The sequence below is a fragment of the Chelonia mydas genome, chromosome 26, assembly GCF_015237465.2.
Source record: "Chelonia mydas isolate rCheMyd1 chromosome 26, rCheMyd1.pri.v2, whole genome shotgun sequence".
NCBI classification, from domain to species: domain Eukaryota; kingdom Metazoa; phylum Chordata; order Testudines; family Cheloniidae; genus Chelonia; species Chelonia mydas.
The window spans coordinates 5,603,308-5,617,082 of record NC_057859.1 but is presented as its reverse complement, the minus strand read 5'-3'; the positions used below and the strand labels follow the sequence as shown (position 1 = coordinate 5,617,082).

At 53.0% G+C, this 13,775-nt stretch overlaps 1 protein-coding gene across 6 annotated transcripts in view; it reads right to left on the bottom strand.

The window, feature by feature from the left end:
• The window catches only part of BMP1 (bone morphogenetic protein 1), an 86,387-nt gene that overhangs the window by 36,158 nt on the left and 36,454 nt on the right, over nt 1–13,775 (bottom strand). For all 6 annotated transcript variants that reach the window (XM_043536381.1, XM_043536382.1, XM_043536383.1 and 3 more), the window contains exons 3-6: nt 8,007–8,168; nt 6,625–6,742; nt 2,043–2,221; nt 1,704–1,809 (exon numbers count right to left, since the gene is read on the bottom strand). In XM_043536381.1, the coding sequence (XP_043392316.1) occupies nt 1,704–1,809; nt 2,043–2,221; nt 6,625–6,742; nt 8,007–8,168 (565 nt within the window). The remainder of the gene's footprint in view (nt 1–1,703; nt 1,810–2,042; nt 2,222–6,624; nt 6,743–8,006; nt 8,169–13,775) is intronic.

The window sequence follows — 13,775 nt, the reverse complement described above, 5'->3', positions numbered from 1 at the left end:
GGAGATTCCAGCTTTGCTGTTGCAAACACTGGAAGGTGCGATCACAGAGGGGGTAGGAGAATCATTCCTGGCCATGGGAGATGGGATGAGATACCCCTGACCTGCGGTGTTTGTGTTGCTGCCTGGCGTGTTTCGGCCGGTACTATCGCCAGCTTCATCCTGCGGAAACTGGGGCTGAAGAGCAGGAAATGTTTGGTAACGAGGAAGAGCCTCACGAGTTGAAACATTGAAACCCAGATGGGACGAAACCCTGGAGAATATACTGCAGGGAACAATCCTGCATTGGCCAGGGCAGAAGACACAGGAGAGGCCTCAGTACTACAGCTAAATGGTTATCTTAGAGCTGGGTATCATTATTAAATAGAGCTTTTTGATTTCTTCTTCCTTCCTTCCTCTCTCTCCATGCTAGTACCCAGGCACCCTATTCTGTGGCTTTCCACAACTGCGGTGGATGAGGAATTACTGAATCGGGGGTGAACAAGGGAAGCGTGGGAGGCAGATGTGCGCAACCTGGGAGTGCATAGCCTTCTCCCTAGGGCAATGAGGGGATTTCCAGGCCCAGCTCTGCACTTCCCCTGCCTTTCTAAGGTAAACACTCAACTCCTATTCCTGACTCCTAGGAGGCAGCCGGCCACGGCCAGCCCTTGTCAGCACTGCCAGGACTATTTTGACAGAGTTGTTGTTTGCGGGGGCCTGCCCTGGGATGGGCTTTTACTGGAGTATTAGCTCAGGCTGATTCAGGAGATGCTCTCAAATGACGCTCTGGCACAGGCCCCTGAAGGACGCTGCCTCCACATGGGACCTAGAGCAGGATGTGCCTTGAGATTCTGGACGAATGTCCCAGAGGCACCGAGCCCCCCTGATTTTTCCTCCCCTTCTCAGTGCCCTTAGCTGCAGGCTTCCCTGATAGAGGCTGCAGCTGCACCGCAGTTCCCGACCTCCTCTGCCATCAGTGGACTTCCTGCCGTGTGACCGAGGTGGCTGCTTCTCTCTCTGGCCGCTCTCCGTCTCCCCTCTGGCCACTGCATGCTGTCAGCAGCCCCGACTGTCTAATCCAGGCCAGGACTTGTGGGGGAGCTTGTGTGGGGACACTGGCAGCGCCAGCCAGGGAGCGAGAGAGACCTGTAGGGTCTGTCTGTGCCCAGCCGCCTTAGGAGAGTACCCTCCTGGCTTTCCCTCAGAGGGGGGAGATGGTGAACTTCCCTAGAGCCGCAGCCGGCTCATCACCAGGCACACACGGACAAGGGATCCCTCCCTGACATCAGTAAGATGCCAGTAACGAACTGGGCTTAGGGGTCTAATTCTGCAGCTCCCTCAGGAGCTGCTCACCTGCAGAAGCCTGAGTCAAGGAATTTCTCTGCCTCCTCCCGCGAATTCCCTCCCTATTACATCCCCTGGCTTCTTTAACCCCCATTCCCCAAGAGAGGCATCTGGTCCCCTCAGGCCTCTTCTCAGTGCAACAGGAACAATTATCCTAGCCTGAACTGGCCAACAAGCCGGCAGAGAGCGCCCGGCTGGGAATCTCATCCTAGCCTGCATGTCTCACGCAGTGGGTGAGGCTCATCCCTGTGGCAGGTCCACAGGGCATCAGAGAGGGCTCGGGCCCAAGGCGTGGCTTTCACAAAGAAGCTCCGGTGGGAGAGGCCAGGTGTGTGCACATGGGCTGAGCAAGTGAATGAAGCAACATCTCCTCGGACTCTTACCTGGAGAAGGTGTTCCTGGCATAGTGCATGATGCTGTCGAAATCATATGTCTCGCCCAGGGACTCCACCTCTTCGGGCTCCATCTTCAAGAAGTTATACTCCTGCCCTGCGGAAACCAGGGGAGACAGAGGCATGAATAAAGCAAGGGAGGCGGCAGTGGGTGGAGAAGGGGAACCTGGATAAGCCACGCACGTCCTTGGTCTCAATCTCTCCCTTCGAACATGGGCTGATTACTGCCAGCTACTTCCCAGTCCCATCCTTGAGGGTGCCAGGCATGGGGACAAAGGGAAGGGGAGGACAGAGGAAGATGGCAGTGGAGAGGAGTGCAGGGGCCTTTACCTGGTTGAATGTTCTCCCGGACGATGGACACATGGTCATCCCGGTCCGGGCGCGTGTGCTCGTGCCAGAAGCCGATGACGTGACCCAGCTCGTGAACCACGATGCCAAACTTGTCACAGTTTTTGCCAATGGAGATGGCCTGGGGTCCCCCTCCTCTGTGGCCCACATAGGAGCAGCACCTGGGGTGGGTGGAGAGGGGGAATAAGAGCCCCATCGAACCCCATGCGTAGCGAGAACGAGAAATCAGCCAGCCCATCAGCAACTCTCCTTAACCCTTCGATCACTGCCATTCCGAGGGCAGTGCTCAGGGGGAGGTGCCGATATGCCAGTCTCCAAAGGGTTAATGGTCTTAAGGCTATGCTCTTCCCCTGGCGCTAAGTGGCCTGGAGTTAGAGTTACGGTTCCATCCATCATCTAGATGAGCAGGTGTCTGCAATCACATGATGGAAGGTCTGGAGTAACCTGTGCTCACGGGGACACCCCATCTCCTCCTCCCACGACTGAGGCACGTCTGAGAGCTGGGTGGAGAAGGGAGCGTCCCCCTCTGACCGTGGGGAAATCACGACCCTTCGAATCGTTTGAAAATCAGTGGGGCCGTAAACGTTAGCACTGTAAAGTCTCCACAAGAGGCAGGGCCTATGGAAAAGCATTACTCTCTGGAAACTTTTAACGGCCTGCCCAGGTTTTATTTAAACGAAAGCCTGTGTGACTTTAACTCGAGAAGGGTCTAGTCGGAAACTGGGAAGGCTTAGCACATCCCACCGGGCTGAGAGGCTGCAGCTGCCTGTGGGATGGAAAAGTTGAAGCTGGAAAAGTGAATGTCACCAGCAAGGAGGGGGCGTGGGGAGAAGCTGCCCCAGGTGGGGATGGGGGAACCAGTTTGGATGGAGTAAGACCTGGCCTGGATCTTTGCCTGGGACCAGTTTGGGGTTAACTCCTAAGAACAGTTGTGTTTCCTTTCTGTAGCTCTGTGCTCTGGCCGGGACTGGAACTAGTAGAGCCAAAATACCACCAGGAAGGCTCCTTGGCCAGACACCAGAGGCTCCGAGAGCTCCGACGAGGTCTGCATGAGCGTCCAAGCTGCTGGTTGCTGCTCTGAACCGAACCCCAGGATGCCGCCGCCACCTGGGGCCCGCGAGGAGAACGCTGCACTCTGTGGGCCAGACTGATCTAAGTCCCCTGAAGTCATTGGCGCACCCTGGTCTATACACCCATTAAAGTCAATGGGGAGATACGCATTGCCTTCAGCGGGAGTTGGCCAGTTCCCAAAGGGGTCAGAATCTGGCCCCCTGGCTCAGGATGCGCGGACGTTTCCTGGGTGATGGTTCTAACATCTTGCACTTTTGTCACATGTCTCTCTCTCCCCTGCGATTAGAGGTGGATCCGCTGGGAACGCCCTGTGTTTGTCTACACCTCTCCTTAAAGACTTGTGGAGTCAGCCAAAGCCGCACCAGGCTGAGTAGCCAGAGAGAGGCGCTTTCTCCTCCCCAAGACTTTTGGAGGCCTGAATGTGCTGACAGCAAATCAAGGTAAAATGTATCCTTTAGGGCCTGTTCCGGTGAGGTACTGGGCACCTGGTCTCAGCTGCTCTCAGCTCAGTGTGCAGGCTTCTAGCGAATCCAGCTGTTTCATTCAATAGCGCACCTTATTCTATGGCTATGCACGGCTGAGGTGGAAGAGGAAGAACTGGATCTGAACAAAGCAAGCAACCAAGAAGCTGAACCCGCTGTCACTGAACGGAGGGGTGAAAGAATCCTAGGACAGGAAGGGACCTCGAGAGAGTCATGCTTTGGCATTGCTACTTATGCTGGCCAACAGGGGCTGCTCCAGAGCACGACCAAGTTCATCACTCCTGCTCCTCCACCTCTGCAGTGCACCAAGTCCCTGCTGGTCTCCTACCAAGAGGCTTCATTCCCAGGGAATGAGCAGGGCTCCTGGCTGTTACTGGCTGGCTGTGGGAAGAGGGTGGGTCCATGGCTCCTCCATGGATTGACTCCGCTAAACCAGAGGATTAATAACCCTGCTTTATTGCATTTGTATCACGCGCAGGTACGTGGAGGAGAAGGCGGCTTTCATGCGGCTCCAGCACTTGGGCTGGGGAGCTCCCAGCAAAAGCTGCCTCCCCAGCTCACCACACCTGCTGAGAACACGCAGCACCTGCCATGCTGGGGAGCAGCCCTCCTTCCAGCTAGAGTTGCCTTCTGCCTTGATGTGGAGATGGAACAAAGCAGGTTGGCCCCGTCCTGTCTAACCAGCCTGGCCAGCCCAGGATTGATCCCTGCAGTAGGCTAGCTGAAGGCCTGCAGAATCCACCACCCCAGGGAGGCTGTTCCACAGCCTGATACTTCTCCCTGTCAGGAAACATTTGCGGAGAGCCAGCCTGCCTTTTCCCTTGCTTAATTTTATCCTATTTCAGCCACCGCCCCAAGGGCTCTCCTCCTTCCTCGCTGACGATGTGGACAGCTATCACATCCCCCACCTCCTTTTCACTGCTGCTTCACCAGCACAATCAGACTGGGTTGTCTGAATCCATCCTCATTATTCTACCAAAGTTTCTAATTTGCAGGCATATGCACAGTGTGTACAAATGGGTCTGTGAATCACAGGAACATAGGGACTGGGTCAAAGCAGGGCTCTACCTAGCCAAGAGCGTTGTCTCCAACAGTGACCAGCACCGGGTGTTTCAGAGGATGGTGCACAAAACTACAAAAGGCCGATGTGGGATAACCTGCCCTCCAAGGAAAGTTTCTTCCTGACCTTCATTAGTTAGAGGTTGGTACATGCCCTGAAGCATGAAGATTTCTCTCTCTTCCCAAGCTCTTGTTTTATTTTTTTCTTACTACTAGGATTCTGACTAGCCTTATTATCCATATAAAAATCCCCAATCCTCCTTTTTTCAACCTGCTAAACTCTTGGTCCCAAATATATCATGTGGTAATGAGTTCCACAGCGTGACTGTGTGGCAAAGTGTTTCCTCTTATCCTGCTAGGAGGGCCAACTTGGGCAACCCCAATTTGTATTGCTACATTGAAAGGGTCTTTGCACCCAGCTCCTTAAAAAAGAAATTTCCAAATCAGGCACAAAGGGCTAGATCCTCAAAGTCATTCAAGTGCCTAAGTTCCATTTATTTCAGGATCAAAACCAAAGTTTCTATTGAGCTAGGGCAGAGCAAATTCTGCTAGGCAGTGTTTCAATGCCAAGATACCTAATTGGGTCTAATTAGTGCCACCACTCTGTTCACCGGCAGCTGAGTGTATCACACAGGGGAGGAGTCCACCCCTACCGCTGAGCAAATGGATCCCTGCCACATCTGGCCCTGGAGCCTGAACCCCCCGTTCCCCCCTCTCCCCCCCAGCCTGGCGCTCGAGCACAACACTGACACACTCTGCCCTCTGGAAAGGATCGCTGTGTAACAGCTGTGACCAGGCAGTGACCGCTGCAGATGGGACTGCACCTGAATGGCACATACGGTCTGCTTCTAGCACGGGGCCTGGGCCTGCAGCGAGAAGACCTGTTAACTTTAATGAGACCGTCTGGGTAGGCAAGGGCTGCAGGATTGGCCCCCAGAGCATGCAATGGTATATTATGGACCTGCTCTTTCAAATGAGGGGGAGTCAGATAAGCAGCAAAGTCTAGTTGTTAAGGTGCTAGAGTGGGATTCCAGAGAGCTGCGTTCTATCCCTGGCTCTGCCACTGAGCTGCTGCCTGATCTCGGCCAAGTCACTGCCCCGCTCCATGCCTCAGTTTACCCTCCTAATTTTTGTCTAGTCCTGTCTATTTCGATTGTAAGCTCTTGGGGGCAGGGACTGACTCTCCCTATGTGCATGTACAGCACCCAGCACAAGGGGCCCCAACACAGATTGTGGCTTCTAGGCCTTACTGTAATGAATAGAATAAAATTTTCACAGGCTGCATGAAACTTGGAGGCCTGATTCTCTCCTCACTTTTACACCACATAGCTACTTGACTTCAGCAGAGTTACACCAGAGTGAGAGGAGAGTCAGGCCCTTTGTATCTACTGCAAAGCCAGGCACCCACATTTCAAACTTGGCTCATCATAATTTTCTGCCACCTTTCCTCTGAATTCCAATTTGCCAATGTCTGTTATAATTAAAATCATAATTCTTAAGCCAAGGCCCTCCTTTCGCCCCTTCCATCTGAGGATCTCAAAGCACTTTACAGAACGAGTCCTCCCAGTCCCCTGCGGGGGCAGGCCCACACTGTTATCACCGCTGGGCAGATGTGGAAACTGAGGTCCCGGGTGGCAAAGTGATGTGCCCAAGGTCACCCAGCAAGTCAAAAGCGGATTAGAGCACAGGTCGAATTCCCATGGCTGTGCTTTAATCACTCGGCAATGTTGCCCCACTTGTTAGGCTGGGGTTTCCAAAGGGGCCCTATGGGAATAAGGCGCTCAGCTCCTACTGAATTTCAAAGTCAAGTAGGTACCTAACTCCCCTGGACTACTTTGAAAATCTCAGCCTTAGTTCCCAGTATGGGTGATTCTGTCCAGTGCACAATGTCCCCCTGGGCTCTGGTGAGCGAGAACCACCTCCCGCCCGGCAGCGGCCTCAGCCCCACTCACCCACATGGCCTGTGCGTGAACACTATGTAGCTCTCTTCAGCATTGCGCTCCAAGAACGTGACGCAGGTGTGCTTCTCCCAGTGGCGCATGGCCTGCCGGAAAATCGCCCGCTGGCTGCCTGCAAGAGAGGCAGGAGGAGACCAGGAGTTCAGCTCCTTAGACTCTAAGCCCCATGGGCATTTTGTTCTCGGGTTGTACAGTGCCTAGCACCAGGGGGCCCTGGTCCGTAACTAGAGCGCCCACTTTCTGCAATAATAAATAATCACCATCGGCCCTGCTGAGGTGGGTGAGGGGCAACACAGGAATACGGCTGAGCCGGACCGGTCACAGGGTCCTACAGCACCCAGCAGAGCAACGTGCTGGAATGAGCAATGATCTTTCACTCTTACATGGCCCTGCAGGGCCAGATTTTCAAAGGGGCCCAGCACCCATCAGTTCCTGTTGTTCTCAGTGGAAGCAGTTGCATGCGCAATCCACAGGTCTCTTACCAAGGGAGGTTAAGAGTCAGCATTAGGGCCTTACCAAATTCACGACCGTGATAAGTGCGTCATGGACTGTGAAACCTGGTCTCCCCTGTGAAACCTGGTCTTTTGTGTGCTTTTACCCTATACCATACAGATTTCACCAGCATTTCTCAAACTGGGGGTCCCAACCAGGGTTCCCTCTTAGCTGTGCGCGTGTGCGTGCGCACACAGATCCTAAACCCTGCGCACATGGCAAAACACCGCACGCACAAAAATTTGCACAAAAAATTTGACACGGCCTGTCAAAAATTTGCACAGAAGAAATTTTTTGCGCCCACGGCCTGCCAAAAATTAGAGGGAACATTGGTCCCAACGCAAAAGGAGGTCAACTGGGGGGGGGGGGGGGGTTTGCAAGGTTATTGCAAGGGGTCGCAGTATTGCCTGCCTTACTTCTGTGCCAGTAGCATCGCAGAAGTAAGGGTGGGAATACCGCGACCTCGCTGCAATAATCTTCTTCCCCCGCCCCGACTCCTTTTGGGTCAGGACCCCAGCAGTTACAACAGCGTGAAATATTTAAATATCTGAAATCATGGTTTTTAAAAAATCCTATGACCGTGAATTTGGTAGGGCCCTAGTCATCATCATCATCCCCATTTTAACAGAGAGGGAAACTGACGCTCATAGAGGGGAAGCCACTCATTTAAAGTCCCCACAGCAAGTTGAGGGCAGAGCTGGGAATAGAACCCAGGGGTCCTGACTCCCAATCCCCTGCTCTAACCACTGGACTGTGCTGCTGCCACGTTGGAGCCCTTCTCTCCTCAGCAATAGATGACGAGAAAGGAAAACAGCTTGGCAATGAAACGCGCTCCCGGCGTACTGAGCCGGCGGGCCCAGCACATGCCGATCGCCCCCACTCACCACTGAAGTTCCCGCTGATCACGTAGGGAATGACCCCATCCGGCCACACCCTCTCATGACGGGAAGTGGCTGCCCGGCGGCTTCGAGTCCGTTCCCGGCCCTGCCTCCATTGCCTCTTCCACTGCCTCCTGGACTTCAGGCTGGTGCTGTTGGTGCTGATTCCTGGGGGCAGGAGGGCAGCGAAGGCAGGGGGTGTGACCATGGAACCATGGTGACCTGACTGTCCCCAGGCCCAACTCCTCCCTGGTGTAACACCACTGACTTCAGTGATGCCAGCGATGGACCTGGCCCAGCGAACCTAGCACACCAGACCGATCAATAATCCATGCTCCGTTACATCTATTTTGGAGTGATGAATCCAAGGCCCAGTTTGAGGGTCATGATAACAGGGATTAAGATGAGACCACCAAACTCATCGCAGGAATGTGTCTACATCACACTTGAACCCAGGACTTCACAGTGGAAAGCCACGATATGATCTCCCCGCTAGCCCAGATTATAGGCAGAATGGACTAATTACTCATCTAGCATGGCCTTCGCCAAAGCCACCAGTTCTCTACAGTGCCGAGGAGACAGTGGCTTTGGTCCCTCTTGAGCTGGATTAGGATGGGGCAGAGCAGAGGCCAGCTAGTGCCCCCGGGATCTCAAGCGACATGTGCTTGGCTTGGGAATCACAGCCGTTCCAAAATTTTGCCTGTCTCTGTAAGAAAATGAAATAAAAGCAGCCGGGGCGCACCAAGTTCTTGGTCTCCAAACAGTCTGGAATGCTGCCATCAAAGGGCTCATGGAAGATGCTGCCTGTCGGGATGGGCTGGGGTTGTGATGGGACATGGCGTGGCCAAGGACACACAGACGGGCCCCCTGGCAAAGAGTGCATGGGGCTTGCTGATTTCGCAACGGACAGTATCCAGGACAGGAGTCAAAGGAGGGCGAGATGCACTGTCCTAGGGTTGGGGGTTCCACGACCACCGCTCCCAAGAGAAGGAGGCGTGTGGTGGTGGTCGGGGACTCTCTCCTCAGGGGGACTGAGTCATCTATCTGCCACCCCGACTGGGAAAACCGAGAAGTCTGCTGCTTGCCAGGAGCTAAGATTCGCGACGTGACGGAGAGACTGCCGAGACTCATCAAGCCCTCGGATCACTACCCCTTCCTGCTTCTCCACGTGGGCACCAATGATACTGCCAAGAATGACCTTGAGCGGATCATTGCAGACTACGTGGCTCTGGGAAGAAGGATAAAGGAGTTTGAGGCGCAAGTGGTGTTCTCGTCCATCCTCCCCGTGGAAGGAAAAGGCCGGGGTAAAGACCGTCGAATCGTGAAAGTCAACGAATGGCTGCGCAGGTGGTGTTGGAGAGAAGGCTTTGGATTCTTTGACCTTGGGATGGTGTTCCAAGAAGGAGGAGTGCTGGCCAGAGATGGGCTCCACCTTACGAAGAGAGGGAAGAGCATCTTCGCGAGCAGACTGGCTAACCTAGTGAGGAGGGCTTTAAACTAGGTTCACCGAGGGAAGGAGACCAAAGCCCTGAGGTAAGTGGGGAAGTGGGATACCGGGAGGAAGCACGAGCAGGAGCGTGTGAGAGGGGAGGGCTCCTGCCTCATACTGAGAAAGAGGGGCGATCAGCGGGTTATCTCAAGTGCCTATATACAAATGCACAAAGCCTGGGAAACAAGCAGGGAGAACTGGAAGTCCTGGCAAAGTCAAGGAATTATGATGTGATTGGAATAACAGAGACTTGGTGGGATAACTCACATGACTGGAGTACTGTCATGGATGGATATAAGCTGTTCAGGAAGGACAGGCAGGGCAGAAAAGGTGGGGGAGTTGCGCTGTATGTAAGGGAGCAGTATGACTGCTCAGAGCTCCGGTACGAAACTGCAGAAAAACCTGAGAGTCTCTGGATTAAGTTTAGAAGTGTGAGCAACAAGGGTGATGTTGTGGTGGGAGTCTACTATAGACCACCGGACCAGGGGGATGAGATGGACGAGGCTTTCTTCCGGCAACTCGCAGAAGCTACTAGATCGCACGCCCTGGTTCTCATGGGAGACTTCAATCACCCTGATATCTGCTGGGAGAGCAATACAGCGGTGCACAGACAATCCAGGAAGTTTTTGGAAAATGTAGGGGACAATTTCCTGGTGCAAGTGCTGGAGGAACCAACTAGGGGCAGAGCTCTTCCTGACCTGCTGCTCACAGACCGGGAAGAATTAGTAGGGGAAGCAAAAGTGGATGGGAACCTGGGAGGCAGTGACCATGAGATGGTCGAGTTCAGGATCCTGACACAAGGAGGAAAGGAAAGCAGCAGAATAGGACCCTAGACTTCAGAAAAGCAGACTTTGACTCCCTCAGGGAACTGATGGGCAGGATCCCCTGGGAGAATAACATGAGGGGGAAAGGAGTCCAGGAGAGCTGGCTTTATTTTAAAGAATCCTTATTGAGGTTACAGGGACAAACCATCCCGATGTGTAGAAAGAATACTAAATATGGCAGGCGACCAGCTTGGCTTAACAGTGAAATCCTTGCTGATCTTAAACACAAAAAAGAAGCTTACAAGAAGTGGAAGATTGGACAAATGACCAGGGATGAGTATGAAAATATTGCTCGGGCATGCAGGAGTGAAATCAGGAAGGCCAAATCACACCCGGAGTTGCAGCTAGCAAGAGATGTTAAGAGTAACAAGAAGGGTTTCTTCAGGTATGTTGGCAACAAGAAGAAAGTCAAGGGAAGTGTGGGCCCCTTACTGAATGAGGGAGGCAACCTAGTGACAGAGGATGTGGAAAAAGCTAATGTACTCAATGCTTTTTTTGCCTCTGTCTTCACGAACAAGGCCAGCTCCCAGACTGCTGTACTGGGCAGCACAGCTTGGGGAGGAGGAGACCAGCCCTTTGTGGAGAAAGAAGTGGTTCGGGACAATTTAGAAAAGCTGGACATGCACAAGTCCATGGGGCCTGATGTGTTGCATCCGAGAGTGCTAAAGGAGTTGGCGGATGTGATTGTGGAGCCATTGTCCATTATCTTTGAAAACTCATGGCGATCCGGGGAAGTCCCGGACGACTGGAAAAAGGCTAATGTAGCGCCCATCTTTAAAAAAGGGAAGGAGGAGGATCCTGGGAACTACAGGCCAGTAAGCCTCACCTCAGTCCCTGGAAAAATCATGGAGCAGGTCCTCAAGGAATCAATTCTGAAGCACTTAGAGAGAGGAAAGTGATCAGGAACAGTCAGCATGGATTCACCAAGGGCAAGTCATGCCTGACTAATCTAATTGCCTTCTATGATGAGATAACTGGCTCTGTGGATGAAGGGAAAGCAGTGGACGTGTTCTTCCTTGACTTTAGCAAAGCTTTTGACACTGTCTCCCACAGTATTCTTGTCAGCAAGTTAAAGAAGTATGGGCTGGATGAATGCACTATAAGGTGGATAGAAAGTTGGCTAGATTGTCAGGCTCAACGGGTAGTGATCAATGGCTCCATGTCTAGTTGGCAGCCAGTATCAAGCGGAGTGCCCCAAGGGTCGGTCTTGGGGCCGCTTTTGTTCAATATCTTCATAAATGATCTGGAGGATGGTGTGGATTGCACTCTCAGCAAGTTTGCAGACGACACTAAACTGGGAGGAGTGGTAGATACACTGGAGGGTAGGGATAGGATACAGAGGGACCTAGACAAATTGGAGGATTGGGCCAAAAGAAATCTGATGAGGTTCAACAAGGACAAGTGCAGAGTCCTGCACTTAGGCCGGAAGAATCCAATGCACCGCTACAGACTAGGGACCGAATGGCTCGGCAGCAGTTCTGCAGAAAAGGACCTAGGGGTTACAGTGGACGAGAAGCTGGATATGAGTCAACAGTGTGCCCTTGTTGCCAAGAAGGCCAATGGCATTTTGGGATGTATAAGTAGGGGCATTGCCAGCAGATCGAGGGACGTGATCTTTCCCCTCTATTCGACATTGGTGAGGCCTCATCTGGAGTACTGTGTCCAGTTTTGGGCTCCATACTACAAGAAGGATGTGGAAAAATTGGAGAGACTCCAGTGGAGGGCAACAAAAATGATTAGGGGACTGGAACACATGACTTATGAGGAGAGACTGAGCAAACTGGGATTGTTTAGTCTACAGAAGAGAAGAATGACGGGGGATTTGATAGCTACTTTCAAGTACCTGAAAGGTGGTTCCAAAGAGGATGGATCTAGACTATTCTCAGTGGTAGCAGATGACAGAACGAGGAGTAATGGTCTCAAGTTGCAGTGAGGGAGGTTTAGGTTGGATATTAGGAAAAACTTTTTCACTAGGAGGGTGGTGAAACACTGGAATGCGTTTCCACCATAGGGAGGTGATGGAATCTCCTTCCTTGGAAGTTTTTAAGGTCAGGCTTGACAAAGCCCTGGCTGGGATGATTTAATTGGGGATCGGTCCTGCTTTGAGCAGGGGGTTGGACTAGATGACCTCCTGAGGTCCCTTCCAACCCTGATATTCTATGATTCTATGAGTTGCCACAGATCCGTCCCCAGGTCTGTGGGAAGGGCTTAGGCACTGGGATTATGCTGTGTCCCTAGCTCTGCCCTGGGACCCCTGACTGGTTCATAGGAAGAGATTTTCCAGAGTGATTTTCGATGCCCAGTACAAGATGTCTTAAAGGGGTCATGTCACCAGAGGGCGGGTGCTCAGCACTGTCTGAAAGTCAGGCCCCTTTGGATGGTTTTGGGCCGGGCACCTGAGAACAGAGGTATCCCCAAGGGTTAATCACTCTCCAGAATCTCAGCCAGAACGGACCATGGGGCCCACTTTGTGTGAGCCACGATGGTGCATGAGGTAGGAGAAACTGCAGATGGAGAAAACCCGTTAGCTCCCGACTGGTCCATTGCCTCCGGGGCCCATGGCAGGACTGTCCCCTCCACCCTATTTCCCAGCACTTTGCCTAGCCCAGCTACTACAGTTCCAAGCAATGGGGCGTCTGCTCGTCTCTTTGGGGAGAGTCTCCCCACAGCCTCATAGATCCCCCTAGCAGGGAGACAGCAAGACTGGAGGACAGATCCCCAGGAACTCCGGGGGAACGTGAATGGTTAAACAGCTTCCCTGAGGTGCCTGTGGGAACTGGCCCTGAGCTGGGGTACCTTTGTCTTATCCCAAACAGACGTGCAGCCTGCAAATATTATTAGTGGAGCCATGCCAGAGGTGGCTGCCCCTTTTTCAGTCTGTCTCAGTACTAGCAGCTGAGCTAACAGTGGGGCAGCCTGCAGGGCTAATGACCCCTACCTCTCAGCAGGACGGGTGGTAGGGTCTATGCAATCCTTCAGCGCTGGCCAGGCCATTCTGTTTATCTTTGGTGCGGGGCAGGGAGGATGAAAGAAAGGCAGGAGAACAGGGCTGGGGAGCCCTGCTGTTAGGGTTGCACCAAATGGCTCCTGTGCTCAAGTCACTAGTTAAGGGCCTGTGGTGAACAAAGCTAGATCAGGAGGGTCTGTGATTTGTAAGTGACACAGAAAGAGAATCCTGGAGACGGGGAAGTGTCCTTCCTACCTGCGGCTCTCAGGGCTAAACCAGTGAGCTCTTTGGGGGCAGGGATTATCCCTTTGTTCTGCGTTCGTACATCACCCAGCACAATGGGTCTTGGTCCAGGGCCTGGGCTCCTTGGAGCTATGGATACTACAAATAATCCGGACGCTTGATATCATAAAATGGATGTGGGGGGCGGGGGGATTAAACCTTTTAGGTCCCTTCTATATCTTGCTTCTTTTAAGAGAGCTACAACACAGGCCTTGCCAGAGACAACCAGGACA